This window comes from Dendrobates tinctorius, unplaced genomic scaffold (genome assembly GCF_039654945.1).
Source record: "Dendrobates tinctorius isolate UK_male_01 unplaced genomic scaffold, ASM3965494v1 ptg000126l, whole genome shotgun sequence".
NCBI lineage: Eukaryota > Metazoa > Chordata > Amphibia > Anura > Dendrobatidae > Dendrobates > Dendrobates tinctorius.
Genome location: NW_027361794.1, coordinates 23,396,264 through 23,414,461, shown reverse-complemented (window position 1 = coordinate 23,414,461; position 18,198 = coordinate 23,396,264). Strand labels below are relative to the sequence as shown.

General features: G+C 45.7%; 1 protein-coding gene across 1 annotated transcript; it reads left to right on the top strand.

The window, feature by feature from the left end:
* The first annotated feature begins 1,792 nt into the window (after positions 1-1,792).
* LOC141047137 (uncharacterized) lies at positions 1,793-17,767 on the top strand. The gene is made up of 2 exons (XM_073542098.1): positions 1,793-1,943; positions 15,265-17,767. Exons 1-2 carry the CDS (start codon positions 1,793-1,795, stop codon positions 16,473-16,475), a joined length of 1,362 nt encoding a protein of 453 aa, XP_073398199.1. The 3' UTR covers positions 16,476-17,767.
* Positions 17,768-18,198: the final 431 nt, after the last annotated feature.

Below are 18,198 nucleotides of genomic sequence, written 5' to 3'. Positions count from 1 at the left end.
GGTCGGTTTGGGGGAAAAATTTGGATCAGCGCGTTTATGACGCGGCAGGAGGAAAGAGCAGCTTCCTTCCGCAGCAACCTTTTTTCCTAGTTTCCGACATAGTTTCGGGTTTTTCACAACTCCGGGTGGACGTCGGCAGCCAGTTCGGCCGGTCCAAGTCGCCCCAGCCAGGATAGGGAGCGACAGGTCTCATGTAGACCCAATCCGGTGGAGAGTTCCGCGCCCGCCAGGTCGAGAGGTACCAAGAACCCCCAGCCAAATGGCTCGGGGAGCATTATGGGCGACATCAACAGGGCAGGCGGGCGCCTGCTCTTATTTCGTCATTCTGGGTCGAGTTAGCACACGACTCATGGGGGACGAAACTGGTGTCTTACAGTTTGTCAGGAACCCCAAGACGGTTTCTTGTCTGCCCGACTTACCAAGGTACAGTCCAGGGCAGGGATGTTGCAGGGGGGGGCCGTCAGGTCACTCCAGGACAACAGGTCGTTATTCCATACCAGAGCTCGAAAGGGCTCAGAAGTTTTATTCCAATCTCTTCGCAGTTCCCGAAAAGGACGGGACAGTCAGGATGATTTTGGACCTGAGGCTCCTGATCAAGTTCATCAGGATCACACATTTCTGGATGGAATAGCTTCGTTCGGTTATATCGGGCAGGATGCAGAGAGAATACATAGCCTAAGTCGGTTTTTAGGATGCCTACCTGCATTTCTCCTCTGCATCAGAAGCTTCTTCGGGGCGCCATCAATGGCCAACATTTTTAGTTTGCGGCGCTGCCCTTCGGGCTAGCACCACAGCTGAGGGTTCACAAACTAAGGGTAGGCGTGAGGGCCGTCTTACGCTCTCGGGGCATAGTCGTCTTGCATTCTTAGACGACCTCTTGGTGAAGGGTCCCTCTTTTTGAGCATGCAAGGAGAATGTTAGCATTCCGCTAAATACACTATTCCGCTTAGGATGGTTGGTCAACAGGGAAAAGTCATCCCTGGTCCCAACCCACAGATTTTTCTTCCTAGGAATGATCTTCGATACCTCCCGAGGGCTGGTGAGTCTCCCTCAGGAGAGAGCCGTACCGCTCCAGCAGGGAGTCCGGAGGCGCCAGCAGCCAGTTCCTCGCTCCATTCTTTTCGGGATGAGGCTGCTGGGGAGGATGGTGGCAGCAAGGGAAGCGATTCCGTTTGCCCAGTTTCCTTCTCCACCCACTACAGCAGGCTCTTTTCTCAGATTGAGATAAGAATCCATTCGCCCTCGATCAGCGGTTCCAGCTATTCTCTCAGATCAGACAATCACTGGAGTGGTGGACGGTCAGATCTTCACTCCTTCAGGGTAAACCTTTTTCCCCCAGAGCACTGGCTAGTGGTCACTGCAGATGCCAGACTCCTGGGCCTGGGGAGCAGTTTTCATCACCACACGACTCGGGCCAATGGTCGCGACAGGAGGCACGCCTCCAGGTCAACTTGATGGAGATACGTATAGTCCGGCGGACACTGCGGTATTTTCGGCACTTCCTAGCCGAACCACCCGTTCGGAGTCAGTCAATGCCACGGCAGCGGCTTACGTAAATCATCAAGGGGGCACGCGCAGCTGGACAACCATGCGTGAGACGGGACACGTCCGTCAGTAAGCCGAGAACATCCAGCGGTATCTTTGGCGGCCCACATCCCAGGGGTAGAGTATTGGACAGTCTACTTCCTCAGCCTACAGGAGGTCGTGGCTGGGGAGGGGTCCCTGCACCCGAGGTTGTTCAGCATGTTTGCAACGATGAGGGACACCAGATGAAGAGCTGATGGCGTCCAAAATGAGCGCCAAGGTGCCCGTGTTCGTTGCTCGGGCACGGGTCCCTCGAGTGTTCGGGGTGGAGGCGTTGGTTCCACCAGGGGACCAGTTTCGCCTTTCCATACCAGTTTCCTCCGTTGCCATCGCTTCCAGGAGAGGTCAAGGTGGAAAAGGTACCAGCAGAGCTGCGGGCACCAGATGGGCCCTGACAGGCATGCTATGCAGATCTGATACAGCGGCTCACCGACATCCAGTGGCGATTGCCGCAGCGTGCGGATCGGCTGTCCCAAGGATCGATCTGCCACCCGAACTCGGAGGCCCTGTGTTACACGGCATGGCCGTTGAATCTTGGATTCTAGCTCAAGCGGGGTTGTCACCACGAGGTGGTCGCTACAATGGTTAGCGCCAGGAAGCATACCTTGGCGAGAGTCTATCGTTACTCCTGAAAGTTGTTCTTTACTTGGGGTCGAGAGCATGGTCTTTCGCCCCGGACATTCTCTATTCCCGACATCTTGGCCTCTCTCCAGTCGGGCCTAGACTCAGGATTAGCCCAAGCTCTCTTAGGAGTCGGAGATCGGCATTGTCCTTCCTATCCCAGTGTAGAATGGCTACTAATATGCAGGTAAAGGCTTTCATCCAGGGAGTCTCTCATCTAGTACCTCCCTATAAGGCGCCAATGGGCACCAGGGATCTTAACCTGGTCCTCAGTGTTCTGCAGGAAGCTCCCTTTGAGCCACGACAGGTCGTTCCCTTACCATTTCGTTCATAGAAGGGGTTGTTTTTGGAAACAGTCACCTCAGTTAAGCGATTGTCGGAGTTGGCGCTGTCGTGCAGAGTACCGTTCCTCGCTTTCCGCAAGATAAGATGGTGCTTAGGTCAGCTCCCCCCTTTTTTCTTCCAAAGGAGTGTCCAGGGGCTGATTCGACCATTCTGCGGTAGGTGGAGGTCTGGAGGGAGGTCCAGAGGAACATTGGGGAGGCTCAGGGCAAGTATAAATTTTTTGCGGATAAACTACGCTTGGTGGGGCCGGCATTCCAGGTGGGGGATAAGGTATGGTTATCCACCAAGAATATAAGGTTGAAGGTTCCTTCTGCTAAGTTGGGTCCCAAGTTTATTGGACCTTACGAAATTTTAGAGGAGGTTAATCCTGTTGCTTTTTGCTTGCGCTTGCCTCCGTTGTGCAGATCCCAAATGTACAGTATTTCCTAAAAAGTAAATTATATTACAGTAGTAATAATGTCCCTAATTGGACCCTAAAGAAATTATGTTTCCCACTTATCACCATAAACTAATATAGCGTGTTCCTCATTCTGGCCTTCAAGCAGTAATTTAGTCCCTCATCCTGTCCCCTTTATTTAATAATCTCGCCCAGCCTGGCCCCATTTATTTTATAATATGCTCCAGCCTTGCCCACTTTATTTTATAATATGCCCCATTTTGATCCCCTTATGTCCCTTGTCCAGCCTGGCCCCCAGATATCCATCCTGCACCCCCAGCTATACATACTGGCCCTCATATAGTTGTGGCCAAAAGTATTGACACCCATGCAATTCTGTCAGATAATACTCAGTTTCTTCCTGAAAATGATTGCAAACACAAATTCTTTGGTATTATTATCTTCATTTAATTTGTCTTAAATGAAAAAACACAAAAAGAATTGTCCTAAAGCCAAATTGGATATAATTCCACACCAAACATAAAAAAGAGGGTGGACAAAAGTATTGGCACTGTTTGAAAAATCATGTGATGCTTCTCTAATTTGTGTAATTAACAGCACCTGTAACTTACCTGTGGCACCTAACAGGTGTTGGCAATAACTAAATCACACTTGCAGCAAGTTGACATGGATTAAAGTTGACTCAACCTCTGTCCTGTGTCCTTGAGTGTACCACATTGAGCATGGAGAAAAGAAAGAAGACCAAAGAAATGTCTGAGGACTTGAGAAATCAAATTGTGAGGAAGCATGAGCAATCTCAAGGCTAAAAGTCCATCTCCACAGACCTGAATGTTCCTGTGTCTACTGTGCGCAGTGTCATCAAGAAGTTTAAAGCCCATGGCACTGTGGCTAACCTCCCTAGATGTGGACGGAAAAGAAAAATTGACGAGAGATTTCAACGCAAGATTATCCAACATCTGCACAAAGAACCTCGACTAACATCCAAACAAGTTCAAGCTGCCCTGCAGTCCGAGAGTACAACAGTGTCAACCCGTACTATCCGTCGGCATCTGAATGAAAAGGGACTGTATGGTATGAGACCCAGGAAGACCCCAATTCTTACCCCGAGACATAAAAAAGCCAGGCTTGAGTTTGCCAAAACTTACCTGAAAAAGGCTAAAACATTTTGGAAGAATGTTCTCTGGTCAGATGAGACAAAAGTAGAGCTTTTTGGGCAAAGGCATCAACATAGAGTTTACAGGAGAAAAAGAGGCATTCAAAGAAAAAAACACGGTCCCTACAGTCAAACATGGCGGAGGTTCCCTGATGTTTTGGGGTTGCTTTGCTGCCTCCGGCACTGGACTGCTTGACTGTGTGCATGGCATTATGAAGTCTGAAGACTACCAACAAATTTTGCAGCATAATGTAGGGCCCAGTCTGAGAAAGCTGGGTCTCCCTCAGAGGTCATGGGTCTTCCAGCAGGACAATGACCCAAAACACACTTCATAAAGCACTAGAAAATGGTTTGAGAGAAAGCACTGGAGACTTCTAAGGTGGCCAGCAATGAGTCCAGACCTGAATCCCATAGAACACCTGTGGAGAGATCTAAAAATGGCAGTTTGGAGAAGGCACCCTTCTAATATCAGGGACCTGGAGCAGTTTGCTAAAGAAGAATGGTCTAAAATTCCAGCAGAGCATTGTAAGAAACTCATTGATGGTTACCGGAAGCGGTTGGTCGCAGTTATTTTGGCTAAAGGTTGTGCAACCAAGTATTAGGCTGAGGGTGCCAATACTTTTGTCTGGCCCATTTTTGGAGTATTGTGTGAAATGATCAATGTTTTGCTTTTTGCTTCATTCTCTTTTGTGTTTTTTCATTTAAGACAAATTAAATGAAGATAATAACAAAGAATTTGTGTTTGCAATCATTTTCAGGAAGAAACTGAGTATTATCTGACAGAATTGCAGGGGTGTCAATACTTTTGGCCACAACTGTAGATGAAATACATATATATTTCCATAACAACACCAGTGACCGGAGATAAACTTTTTACCTCCGATCACAGCTGAGCGGGCATGCTGTGTTCTGACAGTGTGGGAACCGCGGCTCTGTGACCGGCGGAGATGAGTTTACCACCAATCAGAAGTGCTACACCGGTGTTTACCACATTGCCACACAGCTTGGGAAACACCGGCTTTTGTGTTGTGCATTTTCCGCTATGTTCTGCGAGTAAATCAGCAAATATTGCAAATTCGGCGATCGTGAATCGAGCATTGAAATATTCGCTCATCTCTGGCCATAGTTCTGTGTGAGGTGTTGTGGGGCCGTCATACTGTGTGGGAGACCTCATACTGAGCTACATGGCCACACAGGAGAACAATGTCCTTGTGATGAGTCAGATAGAAAGTGAGAAATCCAGGCCTTTGGTCTATCTGATTGCCGTCCTCCTGAATTGGTATGGTGTTGTGTGTCAGGAGGGAGACATCAGATAGTACGTTCTGAAGGAAAGCAAAGATATAATGGCAGTAAGAATTCGGATTCCAGGCAGGGAGCATAGCGGAGACACAGAGCAGGAAGAGGTCATTAGCTCAGGTTTGCTGCACTATTGTTGCTTATAACAAAGGTTATGTACTGCCGCATGTCACCGGAAAGTTCCTGACTGCATAACGCAGAAGAAGCATTCATAAAGTGTTGTGCCTGCCGTCTGATGTATATACTTCTCATTAAGGTCTTGTTAAGTAAAGGAAAGTCTATTTTTGAACTTTGGTCTCCCTCATTCATCTCCATACCATCTGGTCTGGGCCTATAACGACAGCATGCAATTTGCAGAGTCGGGAGATAGGACTCTGCCAAATATATATGTTCGGGCGGTGTAGAAAATTGCTTTGGAAAGGCTTCTGGGATCGACTTTGGGATTGCCCCTTGCAGACCGGGGGGCTGGACCCTCATCTGACCTTGTTCTCCATGGGCACACCGCTGGTGAAGGTTCCGTGTCTGCCTGCTGCATGCGCCATCTTCCTACTCTGTGGTGACGTCACTGTTACCCGGTGTTCGGGGGTGTGGAAATTTCCTTCTGAACAGCATCTGCGTCCTTCCTTAGGCTTGCCCCTTGCTGACCGGGGGGTTTTCACCCTCCTCTGCTCAAATTAAGGCAGGGCACATCGTTGGTGAAGTTCCTGTGGAGGACTGCTGCGGGCGCCATCTTCCTCCACCTTCAGTGATGTCCCCAGGCGCGACCAATCAGCGACGCAGGATTTCCGTTACAGACAGACAGAATTAGACGATTATATATAGCTGACCCGTGGAAGCGCTGTTAGGCCGTCGTCAGAGTTTGCTCACTCCTTTCTTGAGCCTCCCGGCCATGAAGTTTTACACTTTTGCTACAAATAAACTACGGACTTTCAATATGGATCAGTGGGTGCTGCAGTCCTTACTTTCTTTGATGGTGAAATTATATATATCTAATATATAAAGCTCAAGTGTGTGTGTATGTATGTATGTATGTGTGTATGTATGTGTGTGTGTATGTATGTGTGTGTGTATGTATGTGTGTATGTATGTATGTCCGGGATTGGCATCCGCACCGTTGCAGCTACAGCCACAAAATCTACATACTGGGGAAAAAGTGTGTGTATCAAGCCCCGCCCCTCATTATGATGTCATAATGGTTGCCATGGCGACGCTGATGTCATCATAGGTTGCAAGCCCCGCCACTCATTATGATGTCATAATGGTTGACTATGGGATGGAGGATGTATGATGGGTATATGGGCACTGAACTATGGGATGGAGGATATGTATGACGGGTATATGGGCACTGAACTATGGGATGGAGGATATGTATGATGGGTATATGGGCACGGGACTATGGGATGGAGGATGTGTATGACGGGTATATGGGCATGGGCCTATGGGATGAAGGATGTGTGATGGGTCTATAGGCACTCGACTATGGGATGGAGGATATGTATGATGAGTATATGGGCACGGGACTATGGGATGGAGGATATGAATGATGGGTATATGGGCACGGGACTATGGGATGGAGGATGTGTGATGGGTATATGGGCACTCGACTATGGGATGGAGGATATGTATGATGGGTATATGGGCACGGGACTATGGAATGGAGGATGTATGATGGGTATATGGGCACTGGACTATGGGATGGAGGATATGTATGATGGGTATATGGGCACTGGACTATGGGATGGAGGATAATTATAATTTGCTATAACTAACCACAGCTACTATGCCCGGGCAGCGCCGGGCTCTTCAGCTAGTATATAGATATAGATATGTGTATGTATATATATATATATTTGGCATATCTCCCGACTCTGCAGATTGCTGCTGTCGTTGTATTATTACACAGGATTCTTATGGTGTTACATCGGATCATCTTCTTCTCATTCAGGTCTCTACAATATCGGATCCTCTCAGTGAAGATCTTCTACAGAAGAGAATTTTCCTGATTTCCCCATCAAGGATGGATATGGACATAGACAAGATGGCGGAGAGGATGTTACACCTCACCCTAGAGATCCTCTTCCGTCTCACTGGAGAGGTGAGAGATTCTGATGACGTCACATTACATCCTTCTTATCTATGGGAATAACAGATGGACAGAACTGGAGAGGTGAGGACTCTGGAAATGTCTGTAGTGAGATTTATTAATGTGTCTCTCCATAACCAGGATTACACAGTGGTGAAGAAGACCTCTAGTGATCGCTGTCAGGACCCTGTGTCTGAGGGATGGGGAAGACCCCTGAGCCCAATCACGGGGCCTCCACCTCACCCCCTGATCCATGAGGACATCAATGAGCAGAAGATCCTAGAACTCATCTACAAGATGATTGAGCTGCTGACTGGAGAGGTGACACTGCTGGGAATGCTGGGACATTATACAGTAACACTATGAAGGGATCGGGGGATGACGGTATCATTGTATGTGTCAGGTTCCTATAAGGTGTCAGGATGTCGCTGTCTATTTCTCCATGGAGGAGTGGGAGTATTTAGAAGGACACAGAGATCTGTACAAGAACGTCATAATGGAGGTTCCCCAGCCCCTCACATCTCCAGGTAATAGACAGGACTAAATACACACGGCCTATAATTATCTGTATGTAGAGAATGAATTCAGTCCCTGTATGTGTTTCCTCCAGATCTATCCAGTGAGAGGACAACACCAGAGAGATGTCCCCGTCCTCTTCTTCCACAGGACTGTAACCAAGAAGATCCCAGTGCTCCTCAGGATCATCAGGTAGATGGAGAGAAGGTGTCAGGAGATCTCCCCTGTGATGTGTAGACGGCTGTGAAGGTCTTGTGCTCAGTCTTGTTTTATCCACCAGTATTATATGTTTTATACTTGTGTAATGAGAGCGGTGGAGATGGCAGGATTAGAGCTGATCATAGATGGGACGTCTCCATCTGTTGGTGACTTTTACAATATTTGTTTCAGGGTGAAGATCTGACCCATATTAATACTACAGAGACATATGTGAGGGGTGATGAGTGGTGTAAAGAGGAGATTCCCACATATGACTACCCAGGTGAGTAGTAACCACTGAATGCAGAGAAGTCACAGATTCCTCTCAGTCACCGGCTGTGGCTGCTTTATCGGTGGTGTAGTCCGGCCGTATTACCATGATCACCATTTTGCCTCTAGACCACAACATTCTCCTCCACCCAAAACTGTTCAAATGACTTTGGGCATTGAAAGCCCTTTTCTATAGAACGTACAACCTGGAGGATCCACCTACCCCCTGGGATTAGTGTGAGGGTGATCCCTTAAAGCGATATCTATATGATTGCTTGTACCTGACCCAATATAGGCCGAGTGCGCGCTTAGAGTCACACCGAACACAGAGTTAGGCAAGAAACGCATGAGTCTCTCGCATCAACATCCGGCACTGCTGCCTGTACTCAGGACCGGAGCTGCGGCTGCATAGAAACACATGGCTGTTGATGCGAGAGACTCGTGCGAGTTTCTCACATCACACACAGTAGTGTGATCCCGGCCTTACATGTCTACTCTTTTCTCAGTAAAGGCTTGCACACAACTGAAGTTTATTCTCAAGACAAAGAGACAGGAATTGGCCATTCTCTCCTTCACATTAGGAGACGCTGACCGTTACCTGCCCAGATCTGTAACTATAAAGCCAAATGACAGCGTACGTAGAATGTGCTGACAAGATAGAAAATCACTTGAAGAAAAATCTTATGCTGGGCCTGTAAGAGAAAGCGGAGGGTAATGATGCTGTTGGATTCCTAGATCCCTGAGATCTTATCGGATGAATCTTCTCTCCCTTCTGTGCTGCTGAATGTCTCATGGTCCCTACAAGACCAGGTCCAGTCTTTCTGGCCAAACTTCCCTTTTATGATCAACAACAGTAAGGCTGCGTTCACACATCGCATTTTTTTTTGCGGTGGTTTTTACCGTGCGATTTTGCCACGAAAACGCGAAAAAACAGCAACCCATGCAATCCTATGGGATTCTGCAATGCTGTGCTAATGCTGCGGGTTTTCCCGCGGCGGAATCGCTTCGCGGTAAAATCCGCAGCATGCTCATTAATTTGCGGAATCGCGGCGATTCCGCCCACATAGGAATGCATTGTTCTGCTTACTTTCAGCATGTGGCTGTGCCCACCATGCGAAAAGTAAGCAGAACATTTGCGGATGGTACCCACGGTCCGGAGGAGAGGAGACTGCCCTCCAGGCTCTGGGTACCATATCCCTGTAAAAAATAGAATTAAAATGAAAAAATCGGGTTATATTCGCCTTCCGGCGTCCCGCGCAGCGTCCCCAGGCCTCAGCAATACACGCGGCAGCTCCCGTTCCCAGTAATGCATTGCGATGCCTTTGCTGATGTCGCGTGTGGCGAATATGTAGCGATCTCGCGAGACCGCGACGTCAAAGGTCATTGCCGCAAAGCATCACTGGGAACGGGACCTGCCGGAGGATCGCGGAGGCCTGGGGACGCTGCGCGGGACGCCGGAAGGTGAATATGGCCCGATTTTTTTATTTATTTCTTTTACTATTTTTAACATCAGATCTTTTACTATTGATGCCGTATAGGCAGCCTCAATAGTAAAACGTTGGTCACACTTGTCAAACACTATGTTTGACGAATGTGACCAACCTGTCAATCAGTTTTCCAAGCGATGCTACAGATCGCTTGGAAAACGCTAGCATTCTGCAAGCTAATTACACTTGCAAAACGCTAGTTTTTCCGTGGGAAAATCGCGGGAATTAAAAATGCGATTTTCATACGGAATGGAATTCCGGAATTCTCGCGGTAACTTCCGCTGGAGTTCCGCAACGTGTGCACATAACCTCACTGCACATTTAGGCTAAGTGTGAATTTCTGTCCAATAACAGCAGAGTTTCCCTTTATCCTGACTTTTCAATTTGTTTTAAAGCCAACTAACTTCAAGGAGGATTGTGATAATCTCCAGGACAAACATTCCACCTGTGCCATGATAGATCTCTAAGCTGTGCGTGGCTGAGGGCTGTAATATACATTTATTCCCGCCTGCAGGAGATGTGTTGGCTCCAGCCCTGGTGTCATGGATTCACTCCACGTCATAAATTACATTGTTTCTGATCCTAAGGAATTCAGATTACTGCACAATCTCTCCTGAAATGGGGAGCAATATTATTTTCTCTAATCTTCTGCTCAGGATCCATAGTAGCTCCAATGGTCCACCATAAATGAGGGCAACTCTGGTTTACTGTTGTGTAATCTGTATTTGTAGTTTTCAGTTAATGAGATTCTCGTGCTCTGGGGCGGGGCTGTGGGCGGGGCTGTGGACGGGGCTTTATGTGGTGCTCTGATTACATATTCATCTGTATTGGCTTATGACAGGTCGCTGATCCCTCACTGACCTGCCCCCATTATTACATAATGCATATAATGGCATTGATATTATTGTTGACTAGAGGTGTGCCCGATGTTATCGCATCGAGAGGGAAGTGTATGTGTGTGTACATGTGTGTGTGTGTCCCGCAGCTGCCTGCGCACCCACCTCCGTGCAGTCACAGCCGGCAGGAAAGAGGGTGGTTTGCGGCCTGTGCTGTAGATGTGTGTGTGTATGTGAGTACGTATGTGAGTACGTATATGAGTACATGTGTGTATGTGAGTACGTGTGTGTGTATGTACATGGTGGGCAGGCAACGGCGGGGGGGTTCTAGTAGAGGCCAGCTGGCAGGAAATTCCGCGGCTTGCGGCCTGTGCTGGAGATGGGGTGCGGCGTCACCAGAGGGCGCTCGCACCCCATCTCCAGCATAGGCCGCAAGCTGCGGTCTTTCCTGCCGGCTGTGACAGAGGTGGGTGTGCAGGCAGCGGCGGGTCCGGTGGTGGCGGGAGGGTCCCGGCGATATCCCACTGATGGTACTGTGGAAGGGCCTGGTATCACCAGCGGGTGCCATATTGGAATACCCATCACTTTGGTATTCCAATATGGCGGTTGGCGTACTTCCGTTGCGGCGCAGTGGATTGTGGGATTCGAGAACATCCAGACGGAAGCGGATGACAGACAATTTAAGGTAAATATATATATATAATATAGATAATGCCTATAATATTGTGGCTATTGTGAGGCTTAGAAAGAAAATTACATCCAGCAAAATGTCACCGGCGGCCCCTGCCCAGTAGCCTCTATCTCTTACTTATAGAGGTTACTGGACAGGCGCCGCCATCACCGGTGACATTTTGCTGGATGTAATTTTTTTTCTAAGCCTCACAATAGCCACAATATTATAGGCATTATCAACAGTAATATCAATGCTATTATATGCATTATGTTATAATGGGGGGCAGGTCAGTGAGGGGTCAGCGACCTGTCATAAGCCAATACAGATGAATATGGAATCAGAGCACCACATAAAGCCCCACCCACAGCCCCGCCCACAGCCCCGCCCCAGAGCACGAGAATCTCATTAACTGAAAACTACAAATACAGATTACACAACAACCACAAGACGGATTTCATCACCAGGTATCATTGTAATCAGTATAACGGCGATGACCTGACAGTGTCTGTAGGTTACTGAGCACAATCCTGCTGACAGGTTCCCTTTAAGACATCTCAGCTCTGCACTATTATACACAGTTCTCTATAAATATATATTATTTCTTCATGAATCTCATTTGACAGAAAATATTGGATCTTACGATAGTTTAGATTGTGACGTCACCGAGCCCCATACTCTAATTACCCCAGCGAGGATTCACCACTAGCTGCTCATTTATTACTGATGGAGACTGTGGAGTTTGATCATCTCAGTAGATGTTATTGTCTATAGTCACAGTGTTTGATTACAGTAGTGTCCAAAATCCTCTGATTTAACCTCTTCCTGCAGCCAGTTTGGTGTTCTTAATCAGGCCCCATTATTAATATCTGACGTGTGTCACTTTATGTGGTGATAAATTATTCACAAAAGATAATAGGAAACAAATGGATCTTACAAATTATTTTCCGGCTTCGCACTATACCCTACATACGGTTGTACACTACTGTCTGGGCACATGGCAGTGTTCAGAAGGGAAGGAGCGCCATTTAGCTATGTGAATACAGATCTTGCTGGAATAGTTTGCAGACACAATGTATTGGGAGCACTGTTCATGGTCACCTGGCAGATCAAAAGATGTCCACCATGAACATGCTTGGCTCTATCTTCTCAGCTTTCCATATCCCAAGGATTGCCTTGCTCATCGCCCTTTAACGCTGTTATATGAATCACACAGGGACCCCTACGCTTGGACCATGGTCTGCTATTCTGTGGTGTTAGATGGCAAAAAGAATAATCAGCTGGGTCAGAACCAGAAGGACAGAATCAGAAGACACAAGAGTAGTCAGTAAACGGGCCACGGTCAGAGCAGGAAACAAATACACAAGCCGCAAGCTGAGCACAGAGGACTGAACCAGAGGAGAACAGCGCTGTATCTGGCAGATTCCGGCCATGTGCTTTGAGCTTTAGTAGGGTGTGGTACTTTCCAATTGGCTGAAGTAGGGAGCAGATTACTCCAGCTGGACAGCAGGAACAGATCCCAGATGAGATTGGACACATCATATGCAGAAGCCCTAATATAACTAAATGACAGAAAACCAGAATAGTCGAAATCCCCATAAAGTGATTCCATTTTATAAATTAATTCACTGAGGGTTATAATCTATACACACGGGGTCAAAATTGTTGGTATCCCTCTTTTAATGACAGAAAAACCCACAATGGTCACAGAAATAACTTGAATCTGACAAAAGTAATGATAAATAAAAAATCTATGAAAATGAACAAATGAAAGTCAGACATTGCTTTTCAACCAGGTTTCCACAGAATGTGTAAATCGCGGTGTGTCCACTAATTAGCATCACAGGTGTCTACAATACTGCAATCAGTGAGTGGCCTGTATAGAGGCTACAGATACTCACTGTGCTGTGTGGTGACATGGTGTGAATCACACTCAACATGGACCAGAGGAAGCGAAGGAAAGAGTTGTCTCAGGAGATTGGAAAGAAAATTATAGACAAACATGTCACAGGTAAAAGTTATAAGACCATCTCCAAGCAGCTTCATGTTCCTGTGACTAAAGTTGCACATATTATTCAGAAATTTAATATCCATGGGACTGTAGCCACCCTCCATGGACATGACCATATGAGGAAAATTGATGACAAACCAAAGAGTCAGATAATATGAATGGTAACAGAGCCCAGAAAAACTTCTAAACAGATTAAAGGTGAACTTCAAGCTCAAGGAGCATCAGTGTCCGATCCCACCATCTGTTGTATGAGCCAAAGTGGACTTGATGGGAGACGACCAAGGAGGACACCATTGTTGAAAAAAAATCATAAAAAAACAGACTGGAATTTGCCAAACTTCATGTTGACAAGCTACAAATCTTCTGGGAGAATTTCCTATGGACAGATGAGATAAAAATGGAACTTTCTGGCAAGGTACATCAGCTCTATGTTCTCAGATGGAAAAATGAAACATATCACAGAAATAACACTGTTCCTACTGTGAAACATGGAGGAGACTCTGTTACGTTCTGGGGCTGCTTTGCTGCATCTGGCACAGGGTGTCTAGAATCTGCAGGGTACAATGAAATCTCAAGACTATCAAGGGATTCTAGAGAGAAATGTGCTGCCCAATGTCAGAAATCTTGATCTCAGTCGCAGGTCATGGATCTTGCAGCAGGATAATGACCCAAATACACAGCTAAAAACACGCAAGAATGGCTAAGAGGAAACATTGGACTATTTTGAAGTGGCCTTCTATGAGCACTGACCTAAATCCTAATGAGCATCTTTGAAAAGAGCTGAAACATGCCGTCTGGAAAAGGCAACCTTCAAACACGAGAGAACTGGAGCACTTGCTCTTGAAGAGTGGGCCAAAATACCTGTCGAGAGGTGCAGAAGTCTCATTGACAGTTACAGTAATCGTTTGATTGCAGTGATTGCCTCAAAAGGTTGTGCAACAAAATATTTTAGTTAAGGGAACCATCATTTCTGTCCAGGCCTATTTCATGAGTTTTACTTTTTTAAGTTCTGTGGAAGCATGGCCGAAAAGCAATGTCTGACTTTCATTTGTTCATTTTCATAAATTTTTTATTTATTATTACTTTTGTCAGATTCAAGTTATTTCTGTGACCATTGTGGGTTATCCTGTCATTAAACGAGGGGTACCAACAATCTAGACCACGTGTGTAGGAGGAGTGAATATTTTGACTCCACAGCCACTTTCCGGAAATTAACACGCAGTGGATGTTGGAGAGTGAAAGTTACACATTTGTCATTATATTACCCAGCACATAGTGCCCAGATTGTGCTCCAGGAGACACCACAAATTAAGTGGATTCTTCTCACTATAATATTGCTAAATACAGGGATCCTAAATGTTGTTTGCGCACACTGCAAGACTCCGAAGTGAGAGCGGATTTTGCTGGATTGGTTTATAGAAACCTTGTTGCTTTTCAACAGCCTTTGAGCCACTAATAGTGTGGGAACCTCTGTTTCTCCATTGACAGATGATGGACCTGAGTGGGGACTTGTTTTTGTGAGATGAGAATTGGTATTATTTTGCCTACATAACATTGATTGGTTTCTTTATATTTGTTATTTGGGAGGCAGAATGAACAAGCAGTTGAACACCGCACACTACTGGTTCATCCAACAAGGTTTTCTATTAGACTGTGAACTGTCATTGTCTTGGTAAATAATTAAAGTTTTATACATAGCTTGCCATTTTTATGGACAGTTTAAGTAGAAATGTTCAAAAATATAAAACTTAAGGATATTTTATTAATAAATAATACCGTAATTGTTTTTTATCTTAGCAGATGACTGTACCAGGAGATCAGAGGGACAGCTGACATCTTCAGTTTTTAAATCTGATGATCTTGAGATCCTACAAGATCCAACTGAAGTGATTGCTGTTACTCCAGATATACCATCATCCATTCACAGCAAAGATCTGTCATCTGATCCTATGAAACAGGTCCCATCTTCTGATTCATTACTGACTAATAAGGGAAATCAATGTCACAAAAGAGGCAATAAAAAACAACCTGCTCCTAAAGCAAAGAAGTCATTCTCATGTTCAGAATGTGGGAAATGTTTTACATGGAAATCACAATTTGTTAGACACCAAAGAACTCACGCAGGGGAGAAGCCTTTTTCCTGTTCAGAATGTGGGAAATGTTTTAACCGGAAATCAAATTTGCTTAATCACCATAGAACTCACACAGGGGAGAAGCCTTTTTCCTGTTCAGAATGTGGGAAATGTTTTAACCAGAAATCAGATTTGGTTAATCACCATAGAACTCACACAGGGGAGAAGCGTTTTTCCTGTTCAGAATGTGGGAAATGTTTTAACCAGAAATCACATTTGGTTACTCACCATATGACTCACACAGGGGAGAAGCGTTTTTCCTGTTCAGAATGTGGGAAATGTTTTATACAGAAATCACATTTTGTTACTCACCAGAGAACTCACACAGGAGAGAAGCCTTTTCCCTGTTCAGAATGTGGGAAATGTTTTAACCAGAAATCAGATTTGGTTAATCACCATAGAACTCACACAGGGGAGAAGCGTTTTTCCTGTTCAGAATGTGGGAAATGTTTTAACCAGAAACCAGATTTGGTTAATCACCATAGAACTCACACAGGGGAGAAGCCTTTTTCCTGTTCAGAATGTGGGAAATGTTTTAACCGCAAATCACAATTGGTTTATCACCATAGAACTCACACAGGGGAGAAGCCTTTTTCCTGTTCAGAATGTGGGAAATGTTTTAACCAGAAATCAGATTTGGTTAATCACCATAAAACTCACACAGGGGAGAAGCCTTTTTGCTGTTCAGAATGTGGGAAATGTTTTGCACATAAATCACATTTTGTTAGACACCAGAAAATTCACACAGGGGAGAAGCCTTTTTCATGTTCAGAATGTGGGAAATGTTTTTGCACTAAATCAGATTGTGTTAGGCACCAGAGAACTCACCCAAGGGGAGAAATCTTTTTCATGTTCAGAATGTGGAACAATTTTTAACCAGAAAGCGAGTCTTGTTCCACACCAAATAACACACAGGGGAGAAACTTCTTTCTTGTTAAATGGAAAATAAATCTTGATCACATCAGAGAAGCCATTTTTCCTGTTCATAATGTGGAAATGTTTTAACCAGAAATGGAATCTTACTAATAATAATCTTTCTTTTTATATAGCGCTAACATATTCCGCAGCCCTTTACAGTTTGCACTCATTATCATCACTGTCCTCAATGGGGATAACAATGTAAAATCCCTATCAGTATGTCTTTGAAATGCAGGATGAAACCCACGCAAACACGAGAAGAACATGCAAACTCCTTGCAGATGTTGTCCTTGGTAGGAGTTGAACCCAGGACTACAGCACTACAAGGCTGCAGAGATAACTACTGAGCCACCTCACCAGAGAACTTACACAGGGGAGAAGCCTTTTTCCTGTTCAGAATCTCGGAAATATTTTAACCGGAAAGTGGTTCTTGTTAGACATCAGAGATGTCACATAGGGGAGAAGCCTTTTTTATGTTCATAATGTTGGAATAGTTTTAACCAAACTTGAATTTTCTTAAATGGGTTGTCTCTTGTCATTCCTCATGTTTGCTGACAAAAGGATAAAACTAAACTTTATTAATTCCAAATGTAAAACTATACCCATAATTAACCCCCTGAAGGTTAGTCAGTAGGTGACTAATAGAAAAACACATATACCCCATATTTCAGTAAATAGGGTGAGGTGACGTATACACACTCACTCTCCAAGCCTCTCATTTCTAAGGGTTTCATCGTCCTCACCAAAGGCGACTCATCAGGTGACTATTTAATATTGACCTATATTATTCAAGCGAGACTGGACAAAAAAAAATTAAAATCATGTATCCTGTTATCCGAAACAGAAAACTAGCCACATATAGGCAGATCCAAGACTTCAAACTATATACTTCATATAGTTTTTACATCACGAGGGACACGGATCTATCATTCTACACGAAATAACCTAGGGGTTTCAACCTCGGTTTGAAGAATACAGATCTGCTCCATTGACCATTGCTGAACCATGGATACGTTTGGAGAAGCCAGGTTGTGATACTCGGATCAACTGGCCTTTTACCTTGTATGGATTGTCATCTTCCTACGCTTGTCATTACCTCCTCTCTGTGCGTGCCACAGGTGGGGTAGCGACCCTGGGAGTGAATCAGCGGAAGGGTGAGACTCTGTAATGTGCACTCTGTTGGGTATTTTGCTGGGACTGTTCTATGTGTTATCTGCCTGTTTTGTGGTACAATAAAGCATTGCCCACACTGTTTTACCCTCACTGCGTGTTGTCTGAGTAGCGTTATGCCCATGTTAAAGGGAGAGCCGGCGTTCGGTGGAACGATTCCTGATTCATGTGGTTTCAGCCAGCGGACCGCGGCACCCGCTGACCACCCCATGTCTCCACAGGCATGCTTCAATAGTCTCAATGGGAGGCTAGAAGCTGCTATAACCCGATCGGTTCTGCTACATACAGGCAGTGATCAGATCACCTGTATGTAGCAGAGTTGCTCACTTGCTATGAGCGCCAACCACTGGGCAGAGCTCATAGGATCTGGCAGTGACAACCATAGAAGTCTGCTGGAGACCTCTGGTTGTCATGCCAACTCATTGGTGACCCGTGATCACGTGACAGGGTCACCAATGTGCGGGATTTCTGGCCCATCATGTGCGAGAAAAGATGTGGACTCAGCGCCTGG